The sequence below is a fragment of the Cryptotermes secundus genome, unplaced genomic scaffold (assembly GCF_002891405.2).
Source record: "Cryptotermes secundus unplaced genomic scaffold, Csec_1.0 scaffold2114, whole genome shotgun sequence".
Taxonomy (NCBI): domain Eukaryota; kingdom Metazoa; phylum Arthropoda; class Insecta; order Blattodea; family Kalotermitidae; genus Cryptotermes; species Cryptotermes secundus.
Genome location: NW_019735596.1, coordinates 93,467 through 118,479, shown reverse-complemented (window position 1 = coordinate 118,479; position 25,013 = coordinate 93,467). Strand labels below are relative to the sequence as shown.

Sequence of the window (25,013 nt, the reverse complement as noted above, 5' to 3'; positions counted from 1 at the left end):
CTTGACCGTGTCTCACGGTGTTGTCGCTTGCAGATTTACCTATACTTCTTCAACCCTGAAGATGGGGGCGATACGTTCCTCCGAAACGTCGGTTAACACCACATATACACGGTGCCAAATCCCAGAAGACTGCTTTCTTCATAGTCACCGCCGTGAAAGCCTCAAATCTTACAATCATAAGCTTGTTTTAAAAGCCAGATAACTTGCCTGCAGTTCAGTTTTGGTCATAAATATCTGATCTCATCCACCATAAGGAACATAACAGGAATATGTTTCTGCATACAGATGTGTTCCTAGTTCTGTCCATCCTTCTGGCTGACATTTAGGCAGATTTTGACCAGATATGAAGTAAATCAGATGCAAGTAAGGGGTTGGTCTAGAAGTAAACACAGAGAAAACTAAGTATATGTTACTGTCTCGTCACCAAAATGCAAGGCAAAATCATGACATAAAGATAGGAAACATGTTTTGAAAATGTGGCACAGTTCAGATATTTGGGGACAACGATAACCAAAACCTGATTCAGGAAGAAATTAAGAGGCGATTGAACTCGGGTAATGCTTGCTACCATTCAGTCCAGAACCTTTTGTCTTCCCGTCTGTTGTCCAAAAACGTAAAAATTAGAATATACAAAATTATAATTTTGCCTGCGGTTCTGTATGGGTGTGAAACTTGGGGGGAAATAATTGTATTTGTATATTTAAATATATATTTTAAGCCAGTACATACACATTAAATGTTGATAAAACAGATTACATAATATTATCAATAAAAACCAGCCACCAATTTTATCTGCCTATAAATCAGTCTCTAAATTACTATATATATAATATTCCTTGGAACATATTTAGAGAGTCACTGTAAGGGGAAATCAGACTTAGAGTGACATCTCTCTGTTTGTCTGGCTAGTGAATGAAAATAACTATTGTTGTCTATTTTAATTTGTAAATTACATGTATGAAACTGATGAAATTCAGTACAGGCAGCTTATATTGAAAACTGTCCTGAAGATTAAATCTTGAGCCATATCAGTTTCTCATTTCTTCCATTTTTATTAATTTCTTACACAAAATGCAGAAAATTAATACATAACTGGGAGATCATATTTGTGAATCTGCATGTTTCATCTCCAAGATTTCTCAGTGAAATCTGGTACTGGGGCTTGAAACTAAAACCATTAAGGAGAGTTTAATTTTGTCCTCTAGTGGGCATCCATAACCTGTATTTTATATGAAAGCCAAATTGAACTCTGTTAAGTTTAGCAAAAATGGCTCATTGTACCTACAACTGATAGATGAAATGAAATGTTGATTGTGTTAACATCTAAACCTCACAATCTGAAACTTCTTTGTATTTATTTACATGTGTAATTAATTCCAGCAAAAACAGTTTTTGAATATAAAGTATAACTATTGTTTTTAATGATGCAGCAAAAGATTTGCATCCACAATAAATAAATATCAGGACCATTTAGCATTTGTAAAATGTATGTACTCGACTGCAGTACAGTTTTGCATTGTTGTTCACAAACCAGGCTTGTTAAATCCTGTGGTGTTATTTATCAGGGTCTGTATTACATATTTTCACCTGTAATTATTTTAACTTTTTATGGTAATATGACTGTTCTGTATGTTGGCAGGTACTAAGCATAACAGTATCTCGGAAGGATGACGGAGCTTCCCTAGCACCACAGGCTCATGTGGCCTGGTATGGCTCATCTACCTCTTCACTAATGCCCTGTGATCAACTTAGTCCGTTTTTAGAGACATTCAAGGTATTCATTTTATTTATTCCTCTGATAGAATATGTTCTAGGTTATCTTTAACTTACATATATGGTACTGTAATGCTTCCTTACAACCTTAAAACACCTGTTAGATTCATAACATTCATCTTTATGTTGAAAATAAAATCACACAAAACTTGGACCAGTTTCTGTGCTGCTGATTATTGTAGACCTACATCAAGTTTTGTTGAGACATTTTTATAGTACTTTGGTCAGACTTGGTATAATGCTGTTCTCATTGTTGGTAAACATAAGAACATTGCAAATTTGTTTTTAAATAACCTCATAGAAATGGTTAATTTGCTTTGAAATTTCTGTCAGTTGGAGAATTCCAGATGCTCGTATAACAGGTAACTGGAAGTTCGTTGTACTTGACAAATTTATAATAGTGCCGTTTTCCATAAAAATTACTTTGATGGATGTTCAAAGAATGAGTATTGAAGTCTCCTACATTGAGTGTCATTTGTGACAGTTTACTCACAAAGTTTTCATAACGAGGGACCCCTAACAATATGCCATTCATATAACAGTTCATACAAATTGACCAGTCAGCCCTAAAGTTACTGGGGTGGCAGATTAAAAAAGAAAACGTAGAGCTATCCCTGTAACAGGCCGTGGAGGCCTATAGGGTTGTGAGACCTTGAGGTTCCCACATTTTCTAGACAGTTGGCTCACAGATAGTGGTGACTTCAGCTTTATGTGGAGGTCACCCTTTACCTCCAGGAAAATAAGTATGCTACAGGCTGGAAGGTTGTGGGGTTGATTCCCAATGAGGTCATTGGATTTTTTGAGTGACCTAATCTTTTCAGCCATGCTATGGCCCTGGAATCGACTCAGCCTCTAACAGAAATGAGTACGAGGAATTTTCCAGGGGAAAACACATACATATAAATATAGTCATTATAATGCCGCATTACTAGTAATTTGAACATACTGTGCTTACTTGCTTACTCCTTCATTGTCTGGTCCTCTGACCTTGATCTCCTTTATGTCATGTGCCCATTTTTCTTTCATCTAGCACCCATCATTAGGTTATTTTGCAAGGTGTGGTTGCTAGCCTGACACCAAATGCTGATCCTGAAGGACTAGGGACTGACTACCTTTAATCTGGCTCCTACCCTTCGACCTGTCTACCATGGGTGAATCTACCAGAAGCTCATGTTTGTGCTAGCATAGCTCTCCAGGTGATGAGGACACACAGATCTCCACACCACATAAACTAGTAACCCACTGGGAAGCAACATACTGCACCATCGAAATGAATGTACTGAGACAGGCTACAAAATGTATATGGGAAGATTACCGAAGAAAATTTAGCTAAAGACTGGATAAGCATTGACCAAATTCTGGACTACAAGGGAAAATTTGTCACATTGACAGCATATGATGAAGTATATAGAGCTGGAACAAGAAACCATGAACAAACACTGAAGAGACTGTCGGCCATCTGAAGCCTCTTGGTTTGATGCTGTGAATGTTGAGGGCATATTTTGTTACAGTCTCTACTTTCACTCCATACTGTAACTATACTTTACCGTTTTGCAGACAAGGTACAACAAGAAGAAGCGAGGTCCTTACAAGGAGGCGATCAGACAAGCAACAAGCGAAGCAAGAAGGGATGATAGAACAACACTGCTACCAGTGACATCTTCTCCTAGGGAAGTGAATGTAGTGTCATAGTTAATCTGAATAGGGTGCTTGTGCTTTGTGGCACTACAGTGACATACATAGATCTGAATGGACATTCACTATGAGGGCTCCAGTGAATCAGTTTCACATTTTCTTCTTCTGCATTTGTTCATCAACACCGTGCATTTGATTTGGTAACAGAAGTCCATTCAAGGGAAACCAATAATGACCAGTTTTCACATCTGTAATAAGTTCTGATGTGAAGGTCATAGAAGACACTGTTCACATGTTTCATACCAGTTGTTTGAATACAGATAATACTAAGACTTACTGAAACGTTTTGTATGGTGACAGGGTTGCCACGTTTATACCAAACCTAGCACATACTAAGGATAAATGTGTCAAATTATCTTACTGTTCTATATTGAAAGCTGTAAAAATATGTTAATTTTCTAGGTGCCAAACATTTTACTTTTTCTTTCTGTAAACACCCTAGCAGTGCTGTGCTGCTCCATACTTGCAGTGATGTTCCAGTGTATGAAGATATTTTGTTTCATCATGCCATAAATTTTATTGTGAGCACAGACTCAGGTGGAGGAGTCGGACATCCCCCGTAATGATTCACCCTATGATGGTCACTTCATGGCTGTTCTGTGTTGGAGCTCACACACAGTCGTTCATGTCAGTTCATTCAGCACTGCTACATGCAGATGACTTTTGGACAATACATTTGTATTCCTGGCAGGCACTCTGATTGTGGTTTCATAATGTCCATTTTATGTGTTAACTTTCATTGCTGCTGTATCTTGCTTTCTATCCTAAATTTACAGAACATTAATATTTTGACCATTATTGCAAGATTATCATTTGTTAAATGAATGATTTCTGTTACATTGTCTTATATTGTTGATCTGTCACAGAGTGATGAAACTGATATTTGAAATGCTGGCAGAGCTTGTAGCCTGAAGTGTATGCATTTCTTTACAAAGCAAAATTATTTCCATTGTTTCTGCATCCAAATTTTTCTGAACGATTCAGTGTGTCTTACAAAGTGATTCAAACGTAAACACCACAGTACTTGGCATACAATTCAGAACAAAATTATGTGAACATGGAAGTTCTCTGATAATGCTAGGGTCTCATTTCATCAAGATTCCATTTTAGACAGGTTTTATTATACTATCTTCCATTCTGTATCTCTAAGTATAAAGTAAAAAGTAAAGGTATCGCTGTAACAGGCCCGGGATGCCCATAGGGTTGTGATATGTTGAGGTTCCCAACTAATGCAAATGGGTAGCTAGATCCAAAACATAATTATATATTGTAGCAGGAAATTTTGTTTTGTCAAGACATATGTTTATGAGCCCCAGAAGACACGAGTCCAAATTGCTTTAAAGTCTAAGCATTAAGTCCCATTATGAAGTGCAGAATCTTACCAGATTGTGTAACCACTAAGCATAAGCAGGGTAATGTAAAAGTGTTTGATCCATTGTGCTTCTGACTGAATATGAACAGTAAACAATAACACGAAAGTTGACAGTTCTATATTTCAAAGTGCATGGTTTGACCCCTTGTGCAGGATGCGTCAGAAAGAATGGTTGGATTTCAAGCTACCATTACGCCACAATGGGAGGAGGCGTAGAGTGGGGGGCCGACTGCCGGGTCGGCGGGAGAACGCAGTTTCAGTTGGTAAAATGGAGTGATCGGGTGCACAGCGTGCATTCATGATAGAGACGTTTTTGAAAAATAGAGTGTCTGTGATTGCCACTCACTGAGCCTTCCGCACTCATTTCGAGCTTGGACGTCGCAATAGGATCCCTACTCGAAACACAATTTTGCAGAGGGTGGCTTCATTTTGTGCCACAGGTTGAATCTTAAAGAATAAATCACCTGGATGGCCACGGAGTGTTTGTACACCTGCAAATGTGGAGGCAGTAAGGCAGTCAGTTGTCCAGTCACCTCAACGATCAGGTCGCAAACATACTGCTGCTCTGAGATTATCTGATGCTACAGTAAGACACATGTTGCATTTAGACCTTAAATTTCACCCCTACAAAATGGCAGTTGTGGAAGAACTTCATGCAGAGAGACTGGGATAATTGTGTTAACAGTTGCCAGTGTATTCTTGTGAGCATGACCCCTACTGTCATTCTGTTGACCAGTGACGAAGCCCATTTCCACCTATCCAGCTGTGTAGATACACAGAATTTCCAGTATTGGGCAGGAACCAATCCTAAAAAAACTGCATGAAAGACCTCTTCACAGTGAGAGAGTAACTGTTTGGTGTGCTGTAGCAGAATTTGGTGTTTGGGAGCCTTACTTTTTTGAGAAGGATGGCCATGCAGTAACTGTTACAAGTGCTCGTTACATTGAAATATTACAAAATTTCCTGCAACCAAGGCTGAATGAGCTTGCTGTTGATGCTGAGGACATTTGGTTTCAACAAGATGGGGCCACTGCTCACACTGCGCGACTAACAATGGGTCTCCTGAGAGGGCTCTTTCTGGGGCACATCGTCTCGCATTGCGGTGACATTCCTTGGCCCGCACATTTGCCCGATCTTGCGCCCTGTGATTTCTTCCTTTGGGGCCATTTGAAGGCAGAAGTTTATAAACATTGACCATTTGAAGGCAGAAGTTTATAAACATTGACCACATACACTGGATGATCTGACAGTGATTCGAGAAGAAATCACAGCAGTTCCATCAGATATGGCCGCGAGAGTGATGAATAACTTCAGAAAACGCCTCGACGTCTGTATAAGAAGCCAGGGATGTTATATGGGTGATATTGTATTCCAAAAATAAACTACATATATTGGCAAATCTGATGGTAACAATAAAATTTGGATTTGATGAAGCCTTACCAGTTTTATTGCCCTGTGAATTCCATCCATTCTTTCTGACGCACCGTGTATATCTGAATCTGAGGTACAACTGACATTGTTTTAACCACAAAGATTTCCAGGAGTCATTTCCAATCATCCATATTCCAGATACTGAACACAGTGACTGGACTGCATTTCCAGCATAAGCTCAGGGCTAAAGTTTCAATTAGGTTTAGTTATATGGCAATACAGAGTTGGAATGTTGTCATTGCACACTTGACACATACTTATGCAGCTGGAAAAATACTCGTGCTAGGATTAAAATAAATAAGACAGCACAGTCACTGCTGGCAGTGACATCTTGCTGTTGAGCTGCAGCACTCCTGATGAAAATGTATATTAATTCTGATTCTTAAGTCCTTAACTTCACCAACTGACCACAGTATCTGAGTCACTGCCTTTGCAAAATGTTGGTGGATTAACACATTGACTGCCACAGTATCCTCTATGCCGAACAATTTTCCTTCCAAAAAACTGATTAGCCTTTTGTTTGCTATATTATTTTCAGCAATTATTTTACTTCCATAATCTGAGGAATCATGTATAAATTCACTATTTCTATCTAAAAAATGGACATCTGAAGTGTTTCCTCATTGGATTAAAAAAATATCCATATAGAAGAAATCATGCAAGTTTTGTAGACTCTGTAATAAATGTAATAGATGAAAACAAATGGGAAATATATGTGCTTATTTCTGTAATAAAGCATGGCCAAAATATGAACTAACACAGTTCAAATGATCCCAAGACACTGCAGGCAGGCTAGAAAAGTCCTGAATAAGTGCAGATTAAGATGGCAAAATTTTAATGAAGTTTACATGACTACAGCATATACTGTTTGGGTGAGCAGTGAAAGGGTTAAGAGATAATTCAGTTTCTTTAATTCTACTTAAACTCTACATATCTTCATACAACTACAAGTACTGAAAAAAAAAAACTCAGTATTCCAGGAACAAGCAACTTTCAGTAATGAAAGCAAATAGTAATAATTTAACATGGAATGCAACATCTGTTAATATGTTTATTAGAATATTCTCACACACAGAGATGAGGCCATCTAGAACTTTCCTGTTTGTGTCATGTTTCATTACAGTCTCAAATCACAAATGAATGTGCATTTTAATCATAATTTTTACTTTTCCCAATTGAAGTGACTTATTTTCCGCAGATCTGACTTTTTGAATATGGCAAGGCAGCTATCCATCTAGTTTATTATATGAAGGAAAGCATGCTCTTTCATTATCTTATGTTTGCTAATTGTGTATATGAGACCAATTGCCTAGGGCTCACCTCTTGGCAAGGGTAGGAATTTTTCTGTTCACAACCACACTCAGAGCAGCCCTGAAACCCATCCAGCCTCATATCCAGTGATTACTGGGAGCTCTGGCCTCAGGTTAAACATCCATAGCATGGAGATTTGTTCCATATCTCTTGCACAATCTCCATGCTATAGTGAATGGTCATGGGGTAATTTTTTTTTATCTTTAACTGGGATTGTGTAGCAGCAATCAAAAACATCTTAAATATTGAAGCTCACAGACTGATTTATCATATGCAACACTTCCCTTGTATCAACCCTGTTTCTTGGTTCCATGAAAATTACATTAAACCATTTAAATTTTTTAAGTAGTTATATTTTTTAAGTCAAGTAATATATATATAAAAATGTAGTACCAACACTATCATGGCAGTAGATGTGTTCTGTCTTTGTCATATTTGCCTTTTTTTTTAACTCTCTTATAATATGGGTTGCTTGTAATCCCAGGCATGTCAACAGAACCAAACAATGACGTTTTTTCAGTATAATGTTTCAGTTTTCCCCAGAATGAGAGTGTTAACAGTGATTTTTAGAGTTGTGTGTCTGTATTTTAATGACCCATCTCTCAAGCCCTCATTATGTGTCTTGCTGTGGGTTTTGAATCTCAGTTGCAGAACCGGGTATATGGATATTAAATTATCTCTCTCTTTTTTTTTTTACTGGGGCAGCAGTGCTCGTTTTTCCACACTGGCTATGTCAGTCCCTTCATCTTAAAATATTTATAACACATTTGTTTCTGTCTTTTCTCCATTGTCTGTGAGTTGTAATTTTACATACTGGTACTTACAGACAAACCAGATCAAATGTAAGCACTCTTCAGTTCTTATGGTTCTAAGGCACCAAGGAATTATAACTCGGAAATCTCATTTGTGAAGGGGTAGGGTGGATAAATATTTATACATATTAATTGTGATACTATAATGGTGTGTTTGGAATGTGTGACATCTCGAAATAATCTGTGATGAATTGTTTTGAAATCTTCATTGTATTTAGCCAGGGTTTTTTAGTGTTGCAGAGGTCTCACAAGCAAGAATACACATCAGTGATTATATAAAGAAGGAAATTAATGGTTGTCTGAATAACATTTTGAAGGAATTTTTTTACCACGTCAGTTAATTTTTCCAGCTAATTGTAATAATAATTGCTAAACATTTGTCATAAAAGTAATAACATATTTTAATAAGAGTGCAGTAAAACACAATTAGTATGAAATTTGAAATTTACAGATACTCAAATTAAACTCATGCATACTGAAAACCCTTTGTACAGGAGTGCAGGTGACCTGATTGAAATTAAACATTTACCTTATCTAATGCTCATGCCTTCATGGCATGATGCCTGGGCACAGCAGTAGCAATGCCTTTACAGGTGCTTATAAACAACGACATTCTGAATTGTTTATTCATGACTCAGGGTCATCATATAGTGCATTCCATGTTGAACTGTGGATGTAAAAGGACAACTTCCATGAAGTTTTCACAAATTTTATAGAGGTCATGGGGTTACAGCAGTTGTAAGTAATCTCATTTCCATTACTGTGTAATGATGCCATGGTGTGGTGGGCTGGTTTGCCAGCATTTAAGAGAACCTGGATGTCTCACTCTTCAAGGCACAGAATTTTTGACTGTCTCATGGACCAGAATTATAATTAACAGTGAAATAATGATACACCGCTGTTTGGTCACTTCACCCTGATGGAAGGAACAGAATTATTTAAATATGGTCATATGTTTAAGTGACAATATACAGGTTTGGGATTGGTAATTGGATTTATTGGACACTTTTTTAGCTTGTGATTACACTTCACAGATCATTATCACACATGGGCTAGTGTTATCAATCACACTGCTTGCTAACAGTTTCCAACAGTGGATGTTCCTCTGCTTCCATGCTCATGTCCTCACAGGGTGGCAACCATCTTGCACCAGCCTCATACTCTGACTGCTGGCTTCAGCTGGTACTTCCTTCATTTGCTAGCTCCAGGGCTGAACTGAACTGGCTTTCAACTGTCAACCTCCAACTTCACCTGTCAGTTCTTGCCTGGCTCCTGAGCCGACGTACCTGCTTTCCAACCGCTAAATGAACTCACAACTCCACATTGAATCCTTATGTAGCCTCAGCATGGGCCACATAGAGAACATGGCTTCCAACAGTTCCTCTATTGTTGCATGCGCATGTTGCTTAATGATGGAACTGGTATTTTTGTGTTTACAAAGCTCTTACCTAGCAATGGCTGTTTCTCTGGTCCCTTATTCTAGCTGTCAGGCCTCATGTTACAATATTATTAAACCTGCCCATTGCCCAAGAATGTAAATATGACTACTTGCCAGTTCTGTTGAAGTTTAATGAAACTGATCAATCAGTAAACAAATATGCCACATATTACATTCAGAATGGTATCAATGAAAAACAATTACACAGTTACATTAGTATGGCTTGAAAACTCTTGCATATAGAGGAGTAACCTCTCCCAAGGTATGAGACTTGTCTATTGTGAAGTGTGTCTTTAATTCCATGGCCACTCAACCTGCCCATGGCATAGTAGTCACATGATTAATATAGTATGAATGCTATGTAAGCTGTTGTAAAATTGTAATTTAATACCTTGTAATCAAGTGTTTTTATCTCAACAGACCACACAGAGCTAAACAGTAGTTACTGAATAGGCCCAACCATGCAGCTTTCTGAATTTATTAACAGAAAGTAAACAATTCACGTGTATCAGTTACTGCATTTAAAAGAACTTCCTGTTCCATTCAGGTACCGTAATCAAGATTTGGGTGCATGTGGTATCACAGTGAGGTTACACAAAGAATTAATTCACTGACACTACCAGAGGTTCAGTTCCTTAACATCTGGGTTGTCCAAGTGAGATTCCAGTTGTCAGTTTGACAGTGTGTTGATGTTCAGACTTGTTATGCATGTGTGTTGCAGTTTATAAGAATTTTGTGTCATGCAACATACTGACCATCTTGGCTGTTGTAAATGTTTGATAAAATGAAACAACTTTCTTATTGTGTATTACTGACTAGAGGAGTGAAATGCTTTGAAGTCTGTGACCCATTATAATCAGACTTTTTCTAATCAGATCATCAAGCTAATTCCACTGATAATATAACAGAAATTATCACATAAAGAACATGCAACAAAATATAATATTTTAATAAAAATAAATAATAAAAAAGTGGTTAATGGAAAAAATAATGCCATATATGATAATCATATTACTTTTATGAATTTGTTTATTTTAGTTGGATTTTGTATGTAGAACAATAAATCTGGGAGAATTATATCACGATATTATATTAGTGAGGAATATTCAATTAACATGTACTTAATTATAAATCAAGCTGCAGGAAGAACAGACAACAGTTTATAGTAGGAAAAGGAAATACTCAGTCACTTATTAATTTTCTATCTAGAGTATTGACAGAAATAAACATTTTTAACTGCTGGATATGGATAGCTGCATAAAGTTTAAGAACAGCCAGTGTCTCCCACACACATTTTCTTTTGCCCGTGTGAAGCCCCTAAAATCAGAGTTCTTAAACTCAAGAATTCAAATAGCTAATTTTGCCCTTCATAACTAATTCCATGGACTAAAGATGTGCTTCCTGCCTTTTATAGAACCTGAAGGACCATTTCCATGTTCACATAAGCAGAAAAATGAAACTTCTGACACAGTTGCCTGTGACTTTCTGTTCTTGCACTCCTTATCTCAAAAATGTCCCCTAGCAAACCTTAATAGTTGTTTCTAACACATTCTCAAGCTGGCTTTCTGTTTTTAGAAAATAGTTAATGAAAGTACAGTTTAGAATCCTGTCTGCATTTGTTTTCCCTTTATAAAACAAGAACTTAAGTATGAAGATTCTTGCAACCTTTTGGGATTGCATGAAGTTACAGAGAAGAATTCATAACTTCTTTCAATTTATAATACAGTATATTATACATAATTACATATTCAAAATTATAAATCAATTATGATATGATCTTGCAGTGTTTGCTAGAAACAACTGATTCCAAGGGTCCTGGCTTTCACATTAAGGAATACTGACCTGGCCCATGGAATTTTGAGTAGTCAAGCTCCACACGTGGCAATGACTGTCAGTGTGTCCACTTTGTTTCACAGTTTGATACTGTTTCAAGCAGCCTGAGTGTGCTGGGAACCCATGTGACTTAAAGACTGTGTATACAAGTGAGACCTCTGCATACTGAATTAATTACTGAAACTTGCTGCTTATACATTACTGTATTTAGTAGCATAATTTCTCAACTGCTCAGTGAGAAAGCAATAATGCATTTTATTTCCCCAGCTCTCATATAATTTTGCAGTATTTATCCAGCCAAATTTATCATTAATAAAAACTGCATGTTTGGGATCCTTTCCAATTGCATCATCTGGCTTCCTTTCAAGATTGTGATTGAATAGTTGGAAAAATTTGAAATGACAATACCGCAGTGAAATGAAGTAGATGTTCTGTTATATCGATACAACAGTTTGGTTAGTTCACTTGTAACACATTTAACATATGCAATGGAACTCTGGTAATATAAACCCATGTTAATCTGAATTCCCGGTAATCCGAACTGACATACAGTACCACCTCCATAAAAGAAAAATCAGCACATCAAAAAATTACAAATTTAATCTAATTAATCAAATTAATAAGAAACATGATATTATGTGTTAATGGACCTGCCTCTCTAGGTGATGAAAGATGTAACTTGGTTACGGCTTACCTCAAGCCTGGTGTGTAGTTGAATATTCCCAGGTTCTGCTCATTGTTTATATGTACCTATAAAACTAAGCAGTTTGATAGTCTGAATTCACCAGTGGTTTAGTTCAGATTATTGTGGTTGCATGGTATTAGAAAAAGTTTCATGATCTTTCTGCTTATCTCTTTGAGATACGCTGTACCTTCCTGTTCACCACTAATGAACATCATGAAATCTCATTTGTTGCTAAAGAAACCATGTATGTGAAACATTTCATTGCAAATATGTTGGACATTGTTTTCTGTGTGCAGTTATTTTACAGTATGTTTTGAGAAGTGGCTCTACTTCCATCTTCAGATGATTTTTCTTATACTGACATATTTTTATTTCCTCTTAACCATTAACAGCAATGGTTGCTAATCATTCAAACCACCTTGGTGGAATTGTTATTACCATAAAAGCTTAGTACTAAAAGGGTTCTGAGTTTGATCTTGACCCTGCCATTGATATATGGAAAATAACCACAAAATAATCTGTCAGTATAATGAAAACTAATCTGAGGAGAAAAGAATAGCCAACTCCATAAACTAGTATATGTTGAACATACTTCAAACTATGTCCACCATATTTGCTGTGTAATGAATCATCACATAACCTAAGATTCCAGGTCCAGAGAACAAAATTTTAGGATGAAAGGGCGTGAGACTATGCAAATAAGTATGGTGTTCTTTTTTCAAAAATATCTTTGTGTGTACATCATGCCTTGAATAGGCAACTTTAAGATCTTTGTCACTATGTGATGATGCACTCTCAAAGATGTTTTAAGTACAGTATATTAACATGATGGGTTGCTGGTACCCAAATTAGGAAGGATACTGAGTAGGAACCAGCATAATCGCCTGGTGCAAACAGAGGACCGCCATGTCACTGCCCAGCATTTTTTGTATCACTTATGTTTTCTGACTTTATTTAATAAGTGAGATTTAAGATTATCATAGCTGTGAATATGAAGAATACTGAAGAACCTGATGTATTCATCTTCAGGACAGAACCCTGAAGACAGAGGCAGCATGTTCCTCTGAAACAGTTGTAAGTATTCACCAGACTAATAGCATCACTTCCTAAAAGACAGTAATTGTGATTTAATAATTCGAGGTTATATCCTAATAATTATGTTTGACCATGATGACACCACTGTCTTTAGTACAGTGTGTTAATTACTCCAAATTTTACATGTTGCTTTGGCCAATATTAGTGATGCTAGGAGTGAAAAATCATTATGTTAGTAAATGACATTCACATTCTCTAATGTGCTAATAACATATCACACAACTCCCAGTGATATGTCTGTCACATTGCAGAGTAAAATATATTTTCTTAAACAAGCCTGCTCACCCACTCCCATTCCTATACCAACTATACCTCAGTTGCTGCCATAATAGTTTCCCCAATCATGGTCTGTCTTCCATTGACAATTTTTTTTTTGGCATAATGTCAAATGAAGTAAAAATATTGTTTCTGTTATAGCATCACAATAAACAGAAGGGTACAAGCTTTAAGTTTATAGTAAATGAAGATGTGAAGGAGTGTGTGAATGAATGGTGGATATGTGTGAAGTCTCCAGTGGTGCGTGCACTGGAGCCATCGTGTATGTTGTATCAATGTAACTACACCTCCAGCACTGCACAAATTATATTGTAATCAATTTGAATATGTACGTTCATATCCAAATAATAATTGGGATATTCAGCATCAGCTGTGTTACATACTAAAAATATTTCCTTCTCTAAGTATGACAGTCCAGATATCCTCCTTACAACACCTGGGCTATTCAGATCCCATGAACGTTTGTTATTAGCCTACAGCAGTGTTCTCACCATCATGTTCAGTCACCCAGTCATGCTACTGAGAAAGTATATTGCTTAAATGTTTAAATTACAAGAGTGGAAATATGTGTACCAATAGTTTCTATAAGCATAGGCTCATAAGTAAGTGGTAAAGGTTCTTTTCAAAAATCTACTGCATTTTAAATAGTATTTACTAATATATATATATATATATATCACTGTTAGATGTAACTGATTACGGGTATATTAGAATATATGTATATTAGTATAGTGCTGAACAAATACAGTAAAACCTGTCTTAAATGGAATCTCAAGGGTCCAGAACAGTTTTCTGCTGAAGCGAGGTATACTATAATAATTAAACCAGGACATGCACATGTATGAGACAAAATAAAACACCATAATCATTTAACACATGCAAACATTACCAAATTGCAGTACTCAATTTTTGTGATTTTACCAGAATTCAAGCAGAGTTTTTTGCACACAGTTTACTCTCTTGGCTGCCTGACTCTCTACAAAAACTTCAGCTTAAGAAGTTACACTAAGAATGTCTGAATCATTCCCTTGTATGGCAAATTCACCCTGACACTGACAAACCACTCCCGCACTATTTCATTAATATCTTTGTATGCAGTTTTCTTAAGTTCTCTTTTTATTTCTCCACTAGCAAAATTTTCCCATTGCTTTGGAATTTCTGTTTTCATCTTTAGAATCTCATACACGTAAATTTTACTGACTATATACATCTTCATGATCTGCCTAACAGACAATTTATCTTGCTCACTCGCATGAATCTCTTGTCTTTGTAGCCATGATGACAACTGCTAGATTAAAGTAAAAATATCAACCTGTCTTCCCAAAGGCATTCCTGTACCATTGAGGCAAGAAGTGGTTATATTTACAGCAGTTAACAGTTGTGTAGTGCCAGAAGATGTCTAAAAAATATGTCTATATTCAGAGACAACCCTAATACAATGAGAGTATGAAGGCTGGTTCACATAAAATAATACTTTTTATGTAGCAAATAATTTCATAAGGATAGGCATGAATCACACAGTGGACTATTCACAGCAGTTCTCGCCTCCATTACTGTGAACAATCATGTCTGATATACTCACAAGTAAGATGGTGCAGGATAATTGGTTAAAAATTACATAACAGTAAAGAAATTATAAGACCGAAAAGCACTCGTGATATTTTAGTGAAACTTTGCATGGCAGTAGAAGATACACAGGAGTCCATGGAAGAAAGTCACTGCCCTTTTGGAGTCACTTGTTGGAGTGTATTAGCAATCTTGTCTCTCAAATTTCCAGTATCTGTTGGATGTTAAGCCTAGTAATGTTTTTTGATGTAAGTACAAACAAAAAGTTATCAAATGAGCCTGATATGAATCATGAGTTAGATTATTCTATTAAGATAATATTTTTATAATACTTCACATACCAATGATGGTTTTCAATGTAGATGGAAATTTTCATTATTGAAATATGGGACAGGGGACCCCTGGCACCAACATGGTATTTCTGAAGGCTTGCAAAGGTTCCTAGGAAAGTCGAAGGGGCTCTGGTGAAGCTCTGGTAGTTTCACTAAGCAACAACAATATCACATTTCTGTACATAAGACACATTCTTAAAAGAGACACAAGGTAACTGCATATGAAGAATATACTATTTAATATTCCTTTTGAACAGAGCAATAGTTCTGTAAAACTTACAGTATATGACTATGTATTAATATAATTCAAAACAGTAACTCACCCTTGTGCTCCTTTCTGTTCTCATTCTTCCTTCTCTGCTTCTCCTTCATCTCTAATTTCTCTTTTTCTTCTCCTCTCCCTCTTTATGGAGACATGACATCTTGGTAGTGTCCCATCTCAGATGCAGAATTTATATTTCTGAACATTCTCTAGGATGACGTGTAGATTGGTTGCTGAAATGACTCAATCAAATTACACAAGAAAATTCAGATTGAAAAAGAAATAGCATTAATTGTATCAAGAGTTATGAAGCACATAGAATTGAGTATGAAAATTACAACCTTCTGATACTGGTTGCCATACAGTCTGGTAAACAGGTAGCAATGTTTTGGAGGAACCTGCTGCCTCTAACTCCAGAGTTGCCCTGAAGATGGAGGTAGGAATTGCCTGCACAGCATCACATCCCACAAGACCTTGATATCCAGTATGAGGTGTGTTTCTGAGCTATGTGCAACATCAGTGGATGACAGTTGGCTTCAATCAGGAAATCATACCCCTAGAATCTCGGGCAGTTACACTCTGAAGACTGCATCTTGTTTTGAATAATCTTCCATATAGATGCTCCCATTGTAATTTATGAAATGAGGCCATAATTCATTTGTTCCCTTCATCTTATGAGGCTGTTTGTTACTGGATGAAGTTACTGCATATGGCAACATTATACTGGTACAATTCACAACTGATATGTAAGTCTGAACATTTTACTTTATAGTCAGAAAATTAAAAGAAACCCTATGCTTCCCCTGCAACAACACGACTGAAATGCTTTCTGTGTATAAATCTTTTATTCAATGTATAAAATGTTGACAAGTTATGTTATTTAACATAGAGAAATTCTTTTCAGAATAGGTATAAAATTATATTTGAACAATTTTAAAATACTGTATTCATAACACCCACATAATTGATCTCTGAGAAAATATATGGAACAATAAAACATGTATAGATACAAGTTCAAGGAAATTAGTGTAAATGTATGGTAAGGGACACTAGATAGAGGTGAGTGGTGAGAAACAAGGGATGGCACAGCTTGCAGTACTTAAGACAGGTCAGAAATTAGTCATCTCTGGAGCACTGCTGCTATCTGAATCCAATAAAATTGATGCCTCACACATCATCTTGGCACTAGTTCTCACAAGAAACAACAAATGGCATTCTTCAAATGCTGTCAGCTCCACCCGGGTATGTACTAGGCCATGCAGTACAGTGGCCCGCTCAAGGTCAAGCCAGCGTTGCAGCACAAGTTCCCGGTCAGATGACGGTGTTCCAAATGCCACATCTGCAGGACCCCACAGAGAAAACTCGAGCACTGACTTCACCTGTGATAGAGAGATGGCCCGTTCTTGGTTTAGCAGGTTACTTATAAGTGGAGTGAGAGCAGCAGCAGCAGCAGGGAGGAGATTCTGCATGGCTGCCAATGCACATTGGCAGAGGGACCCTTCCTCACATGCAGGTCCTGTGCCCAGTGCTTGTAGAATACACAGCCTTGGCTGTGGATCCCGTTCCTCACGGCACAGTATAAAGTTTGACAATGATGTGGGTGCCTCCTCAATGCCCTGTGCTTGAAGAGTCTTTAGCCCATTTACAAGCTGCAGCAACACAAAGCTTCCATCTCTCCACTGTCCCTCTTCTGGGGCTTTGTTGCGTAGCATTGTGCCATAAGTCTGTATGGTGTCCACTTGCATTTGGTTCAGCACCACCACATATGCTGAAAGCAAAGCAAATCAACAGCATGGTTATGAGTTTCAACAGGAAGAACTATGGGGGGGGGATATGTTGTGAAGACAGACTGGCTGACCAACTGATTTCTTAGTACAGGTACATTCTTCAAATTCTGGACTGCTATAAAACAAAAAAGGGTTGTATTATACAGCTCACAGAAGCCTGTCACTGAGCCTTATTCTGAACCATTTGAATTTCAATTCACACCATAAAAATGTTCAAATATATTCTACATATATAAGACTGATCATATTAATTGTTTGATCTTCAGCATAAGTTATTCTGCATGCTTTGAACACTGAGATTGCACGTTTATTCCCCTCTCAGGGCATGGGTGAATATATTTTCTATATTGTACTTTTCTGTGTGACCATGTCAAATGGGCCTTATCTCACTGTGGCAGGGCATGTCCTTAGACTGGAGGAGATAGCTTCCAGATATGGAAGGTAGCTGGAAATGTATGGCACAAGCAGTTGTGGAGAACCAACAAGGAATGGAACTCTTCATCATAAAACACAAGCATGTTACAAAATACATGTAAAATGCATACAAGACAATATTCTCTTGCAGCTGCAATGGCAGGGCTTGGCACTGAATTAGGAAACAATGAATTTACCCTGTAGCCTTTCTAGAAAGGCCTTGTTTTCACTTTTCTGTCCTTTAGTCAAAGAACTGGATATCTGAAGGGTGTAATATAACTTGAAACTTCCCAGCAGAGAACCAAATGACTTTATTGCTTCTAGCTGTTTTATGGCACTAGAGAATGCAAAAACATTTCAAATGTTATAAGCAGGAGCGATTTTATAATGCAGGACTACTATGTGAAGAAGTGGGAAACTATTTTTACAGTATGCATCAAAATTACAAGACAAAAAATTAAAAGTAGTTTATAACTTCTTGTCTATATATTTTCAAAATTACGCTATAATATGTGACACTGTGTTCTTTGCTGATAAAAACAAAGTTAATTCCATTCATTTATCATAAAAATTGTATTGGATATAGCATTTTAAGTACAATGTAAGCGCCCTAACAGGAATGGACATTTAAACACAGTGTGACAACAGGCATTTAAATAAACTCTGGCCAGCTCAAGCTACTACTATTTCAATAGTCGGATGTTTAAAGGTTAAGGAACAAAATCTGTGGGATGACCCAGAAGATGATCAGTCAGGTACTAGAAGACATCAAGAAGAAGTAGCTTTTTATCCATCAACCCACATACAAATGGGTGCCCCTAGGAGGAATGGGAAGAGGAAATAAGACAATTCACTACGGTTTTGTGACTAGTACATTACTACCAAAGAGAAAAATCACATTTCCAGTCTATTTTTCATATTACACAAAGAAACAAGAGACATCTTATGTTAGTATGTCTGTATGTTTGAGGATCTGTTGTATCTCCTACACTAATAACTTTTGAAACAATAATTTCATGAAACTTAGTTATTTTAAAGTCCACAGGAATAACAACTGTTAGGACTTGATGAGAGCAAAACTAAAGCCATTTTATGACAGCTATCACATTTAGGTAATAAGTCATTGGAAAATATTCAAGAGCCCCTGCACACTATACAAAATAACATGTTACCTCCATAAAATACGGTTTTATAATTACATAACCAATGTGCTCATATATGCAGAGATGCATATGATATTAGACAATAAATGTAATTACAATTTTGTATTAATACTATTTTTGTGTATAGGTGTGCACACATGGCAATGATGTAAAATTCTGAGGTTATGTTTCATAATTTTAAAACACTGGACCCCTATTCTAGGGAAAATTATGCACAAAGACAGATATATCCATAGGGTAAAAATCATGATTTGGGAATGGAGTGGCTCTGTATACATGTGGAACTATATGAACAAAAGCATGATTTCCAGATGTTTTCTGAATATCTCATCTCATTTACATTCCATAAATCCACTACATATAGGATAGGGAATTAGTCATTGATATTACAAATAACACTATATAGAAATAACAATATAAGATTCATTACATTATTCAATACCATAATAGATCACAGTTAATTATTGGAGTCAAATTTACAATCAAAGTATTCTTCCAAGGAATAAAACGAGTTCATCAACAAAAATCTTCTTAAAACAGTTTTAAAATGTTTAACATCTTGAGCCAGGTTCCTTATATTAGGAGGAAGCCAATTAAAAACCTTAATTCCATGGTTGTACACTCCTTTCTGAAATACAGTCAACTTACATATAGGATAATGGAATTTATTATTATATCTTGTATTCCTATTATATATTTCAGAATTTAACTTAAATTGATATTTATTATTAACCACAAACATTGCAAGAGAAAATGTATACTGAGATTGAAGGGGTAAAATTTCCAGTTCCATGAACAATTCGCTACACGAATCTCTGTTCCCAGAGTTCATTATAATTCTAATCGCCCTTTTTTGCAATCTAAAGATATGTATACTATAAGGGGAATTACCCCAAAACACCAAACCATAGGTCATAATTGAATGGAAGTAAGACAAGTAAATCATTCTTAATGTACCCTGAGACCTGTAAGATTTTAGGGCTCTAATCGCGGAACACGCAGAGCCCAATCTAGACATTAACCAATCCACATGTCCATTCCAAGACAATGTGTTATCAATAATAAGCCCCAGAAACTTAGTATTTGTAGTGTTAACAATCCGATCATCATCATCATCATCATCAATATGAATATCCATCGGCTGGCGGTTCTTAGTCAAAAATTCAATAAAATGTGTCTTCTCGAAATTTAATGTCAATAAATTATCTTGAAACCAATCATTTATGTTTTTAAATATTAACGAAGCCTTGAATTCATAATCATCCGACGTAGGGTTAGTAATGACCATGCTAGTATCATCAGTAAAAATATTGGATGACATACCTTGCACAAGATCCATCTTGTCCTTGGGCTGTCCTGGCAGGTAGTGGGCAGGCACCAGGTCACTGAACTCTGTGATAGGACAGAGAGTGAAGCAGCTCCTGGAGGGTATGGTGTTTTGCAAGCATTGGTCTACTGCCAGACTGAGAGTAACACCATGCCCACTCCACATGGCTGCATGGAATGAACGTCTTCCAGCCACCACAGATCGGGAATCATCAACAAGGGTGAAATCTGACCAGCGTAGATTCACAGCAGTTTTCAGACCCCGTAGAGCTGGCAGTACCACCGACCCAACATTCACCTAAATAGAAAATGTGTCACATTTCTTCTATCAGGATCTGGGGATAGTAATGGTATGAGTGTTATCATTGCACTTGATAGGGATTACAACATAATAAATTTCATGTTCATTAACTTAAGTAATGTATTTATTCATTTCTTTGTACATTTATTAAATCATTTAGTTATTTATTTTCTCGTGAATTTATGGCATTTAAAATCTTTATTTTCTTTCTCTTCCTTCCTTCACTGGTATTTATTTATGTACTCATTCATTTAATTACCTGCTTGATTTAATATTTATTTACTTACTGTGGAATTTTATTTATTCATTCATTCATGCAGTTGGATACATGTTTACTGCCTTATTTATTATTTGGTTACTTGTTTGTATATGTAGATTTTCCTGATTTATTTATTTGTAAATTGTTAAATGGTTCTATAAAACAATCACAGAGGTTTTACGCCATTAAACAAGTTGAGGATGTGAACACAGGGTGAACTAGAAAGGCATGTGGAGAAGATGCTGCTTGCATGCCTCAGGGTACAATCCTGGCATTCACTTGAAGGAAACCCACATCTAAACTCGGGTTTCAAAAGAATATTCAGCAAAAAAGTTTAAAAGCTGTCCTGAAACAGCAAACTCCAGGCTGTAAACTTCACCGCCTTATCTATCAAACCACTCCTAAGTTAACCCTTTCTAGTCCATCAAATATCCTCTGCAGGTGGACAAGTTATGAAAAGATACAGGTAATTCTAGTTTAACTGCCACATGTTGCTTCACATGTCTAAACTTCAAATGTCAAAACTCTGATGAATCTTGTTTCTGTACTGAATTAGTTACCTGCTCAAGAACTTGTGCTAGAGCCTCATGATTTGCCACAATAACTGCTCCATAGTTATCTTCTAAATTCTTATGTACCACACTTCGACCCTTTCTTAAACGCAACTTGTTTGTCTTCCAGGAATGTCCTGAAGCAGGGGACCATTCAGATGCATCATCTCCAGCCTGTGAAATATATAAACTTGTGACAGTTACTTTATTATGACTGGATCTTGGAAACATGAGTGGAAAGGTGTAATCCAGCGAAGCATTTTTAAGATGTGTTTCTTGTGCTTTTACATAGCTCAATAGCACTGAAGCTCCTTTACTAAATTTAAAAATCTACTGCTGCAAAGGTAACCATATTACAAAGACCACATTATATAGCTAGAATTTGTCTTCATAAAACCTACATTTTATGTTGTGTAACAAACAGTTTTACTATGAGTTATGCTTGAGAATTTTTAAAAAGTTAATCTTGAGCTTCATGTAAAGTACTGGTCATATCAGACATGTAATTGAATAGTAAATTTGCCAGACAGCTTTTACTCAAGTATCATATTTCATGAAACTCTGGTTATTAATTTTGAAGCTGAAGATGAAGACAGCCACACAAAATCTTCACCTCTGCATTTACATTGTAAAAAGAACACACAGCTGCAGTACAGAGATACATGCCCTGATTCAGATATTACCATTTTTAATACAAGGCTTGTGGATACTGTATATTTTATGATATTGTTTAAGTACCCATGATCAAGTACCATCAAATGAGACATGGAGGGATTTACTGGGAAAAAGGAACTGGAACCATGATCTAGTTCAAGACAAGGCAAAGGTATAGGGGCATTGATGTAAAGATCTTTCATTCTAGATTATGACCCTGGTAAGGGCAATTTTTGTGACATTTCATGTTTGCACCTCTCATTGGCCTGTATCAGGTTCTGTCTCCTTTCCCCTCTCATGGATCTCAGTGACCACTTTTCCTGCAGTCTGCCTGTATAACCTAACCACATCCTCACCCTATTCACTTCGATCCTGAAGATGCAGCCAGCATGTTCCTGCAACATACTGGTAATCTCCTACAAGACTACATGGTGTTACAACCCAGAAGACCACACTCTGAACAAAACACATAATTTCCACACACTCAGCTCTCTACCTAAGTATAAGAATATATACACCCATAAAATTTAATTCTATATAAAAAATAAATAAAAACAGAATTAGATTCTAAAGGGTTCTGACGGTAGTGGATGACACACAGAATTGCTGGGTTTTTGGACTTTTTTCATCATCTGGAATTCTAGGTAATAGTGTCCTCTATTACCTAGAATTCTGGATGATGGAAAAAATCCAAAAAAAGAAAACAGTAAAAATACAATTTTATTCAAGACTTACAATCAAATAGATGGTTACATTCTGTTAATAACCATGTTTTCAAACACTTTCAATTTATAATCTTGCCTCAAAATAAGATACTAACCATGTTTCACCAAGGAAGCAAAATTACAGTATCCAAGACAGTGCACCAAGTGTAACAGTACTGTGTCACATGGAAGAGTATAAGAAATGTCACTCACATCTTCACTGCCATAGAAGCTGTATGGAGAGTAGATGTCTGACTCTGTTTCACTGCCACAGTAAGGAAGAGAAGTGGAACGCATGAAGCTGCCACGGAACTTGACATAGTCAGGTGATGTGTCCATGCTGCCTTCTGAACGGCGTTGGTGCAGGACATTGTATCGAATGGCCTTCACTGTATTTGCCTCAGTGGTATCACCATCACTTGATGAGGCCAAGCACTCATAGACATTCTCAGTCACATCCTGAAAAATTATCCCGTAGGTACACACTAGCTCCTTGTTTTATGAAAGGGAGGTATTCCCTGGTCACTCATCAGAAAATATGTATGTTAAAGAAAACTGACTCATGACAGTAAGTTCAAAGCAGTAATTAGATACATGACATGTATTCCTTATAAGCAACAGTAATTTAAATGAATGTTGTTAACAAGAAACAATGAGTAATACCTTGATATGTGGAGAGGATGAGTTCCCAGAGTTTTGCTCATACATCAAAACTTCATGTTTCAAGAAATGTTTAATATTACTATTATATGGATTCATTCTTAAACTTCATGATTTATCATCTCACTTCATGACTTTCCTTACATATCATTCAGGCAAATAAATACCTTGTCTCTGGCATTATTGAAATAGATGTCAAAGGCAAGGTTTGCTAGTGATATTATCAACCTATGTTATTAGCATTCTCTCTGTTGTACAAGTTAACTTTGAAGCAGTTAAGGGAGCAGAAGGCTTAATAACACATTGAACTGTATCAGCTCTTTTCAGAACTGTTTTAACTATATGGCCTGAAAAGCCAAAATGCCTTCCAGTATCCATTTTACACTCACTAGGTTTGATTCAATGAATAACTTCCAGTTTCTACTCTGACTTTATGACCTTTCTTGACCTCTTAGTTGCTTTATCATCATATTTACTCAGTTTTCTTCAAATAGACATACTGGATATAGATTCAGCACAGTTTAACTATATTACAATTCATGCAACCACTGACAGTAATTTGAGAACATACAAAGACCTAGTGCAATACTGAGGGCTGATTCACCTGGACAGATGTAAATGAACATTCTATGGTTTTGGATGTGATTATCTTCTGTATATCAAAGCATTAGTCAATTGTTATTAGATAGACAATTACAATTTTAACCATGCCCTGGAATATCTGCTGCAAAACTATGAGGTATATCTTTCTGTGAAAGATAACAGTAATAAATCCCAAGCTTATTACACTGAAACTTTGTATACTGAGATAGTTCAACAATGTAAACAGATAAATAAAAAAATCAATGCTATTCAACATCATCTGGCAATGATTTATTCACTGATAGATTGCTATAGTTCCGAGGTTTGGATTGTAGCATATTTCTGATGCAAAAAAATAGGAATATGGATCCTTTGAAATGCATGAACATTAAAACCTGTTAACTGAAAATTCATAAAATGAGAGTTTGTACTATTCAGGTGAAGGTAGTGTTCCCACAACCTTTAGGTGACAAAACCTGACTTCATTCTCTATCCTACCTTCTACTCTGTCTTTATTACCACACCAAACAGCATACTGGTGCTACTGCAGTTAGGCCTCTGACAATTAACTGAACAATTCTCTAAATGTCTACTACTTTCTACCTTATTTTATTGATTTTTAAATTCAGGCCATAAAAGTAATAAAATGTGAAACTAGAAGCTTAGGCAAAATCTAAATGTAAAGATTTTAAATGAAAATAAGTGAAATTAGTGTTATAGCAACATAGGCA

The 25,013-nt window shown here is 36.4% G+C and overlaps 2 protein-coding genes across 3 annotated transcripts in view; one reads left to right on the top strand and one right to left on the bottom strand.

Moving 5' to 3' along the window:
- Positions 1–14,087, top strand: part of LOC111869713 — a 44,871-nt gene extending 30,784 nt beyond the window's left edge. The window contains exons 4-5 of the mRNA XM_033753537.1: positions 1,640–1,774; positions 3,331–14,087. Coding sequence (XP_033609428.1) covers positions 1,640–1,774; positions 3,331–3,465 — 270 coding nt within the window. The 3' untranslated portion in view covers positions 3,466–14,087. The remainder of the gene's footprint in view (positions 1–1,639; positions 1,775–3,330) is intronic.
- A 2,617-nt stretch (positions 14,088–16,704) lies between these two features.
- The window catches only part of LOC111869714, an 87,971-nt gene continuing 79,662 nt past the window's right edge, over positions 16,705–25,013 (bottom strand). For both annotated transcript variants that reach the window (XM_023861430.2, XM_023861432.2), the window contains exons 9-12: positions 23,254–23,499; positions 21,692–21,856; positions 20,569–20,869; positions 16,705–17,649 (exon numbers count right to left, since the gene is read on the bottom strand). In XM_023861430.2, coding sequence (XP_023717198.1) covers positions 16,991–17,649; positions 20,569–20,869; positions 21,692–21,856; positions 23,254–23,499 — 1,371 coding nt within the window. In that variant the 3' untranslated portion in view covers positions 16,705–16,990. The remainder of the gene's footprint in view (positions 17,650–20,568; positions 20,870–21,691; positions 21,857–23,253; positions 23,500–25,013) is intronic.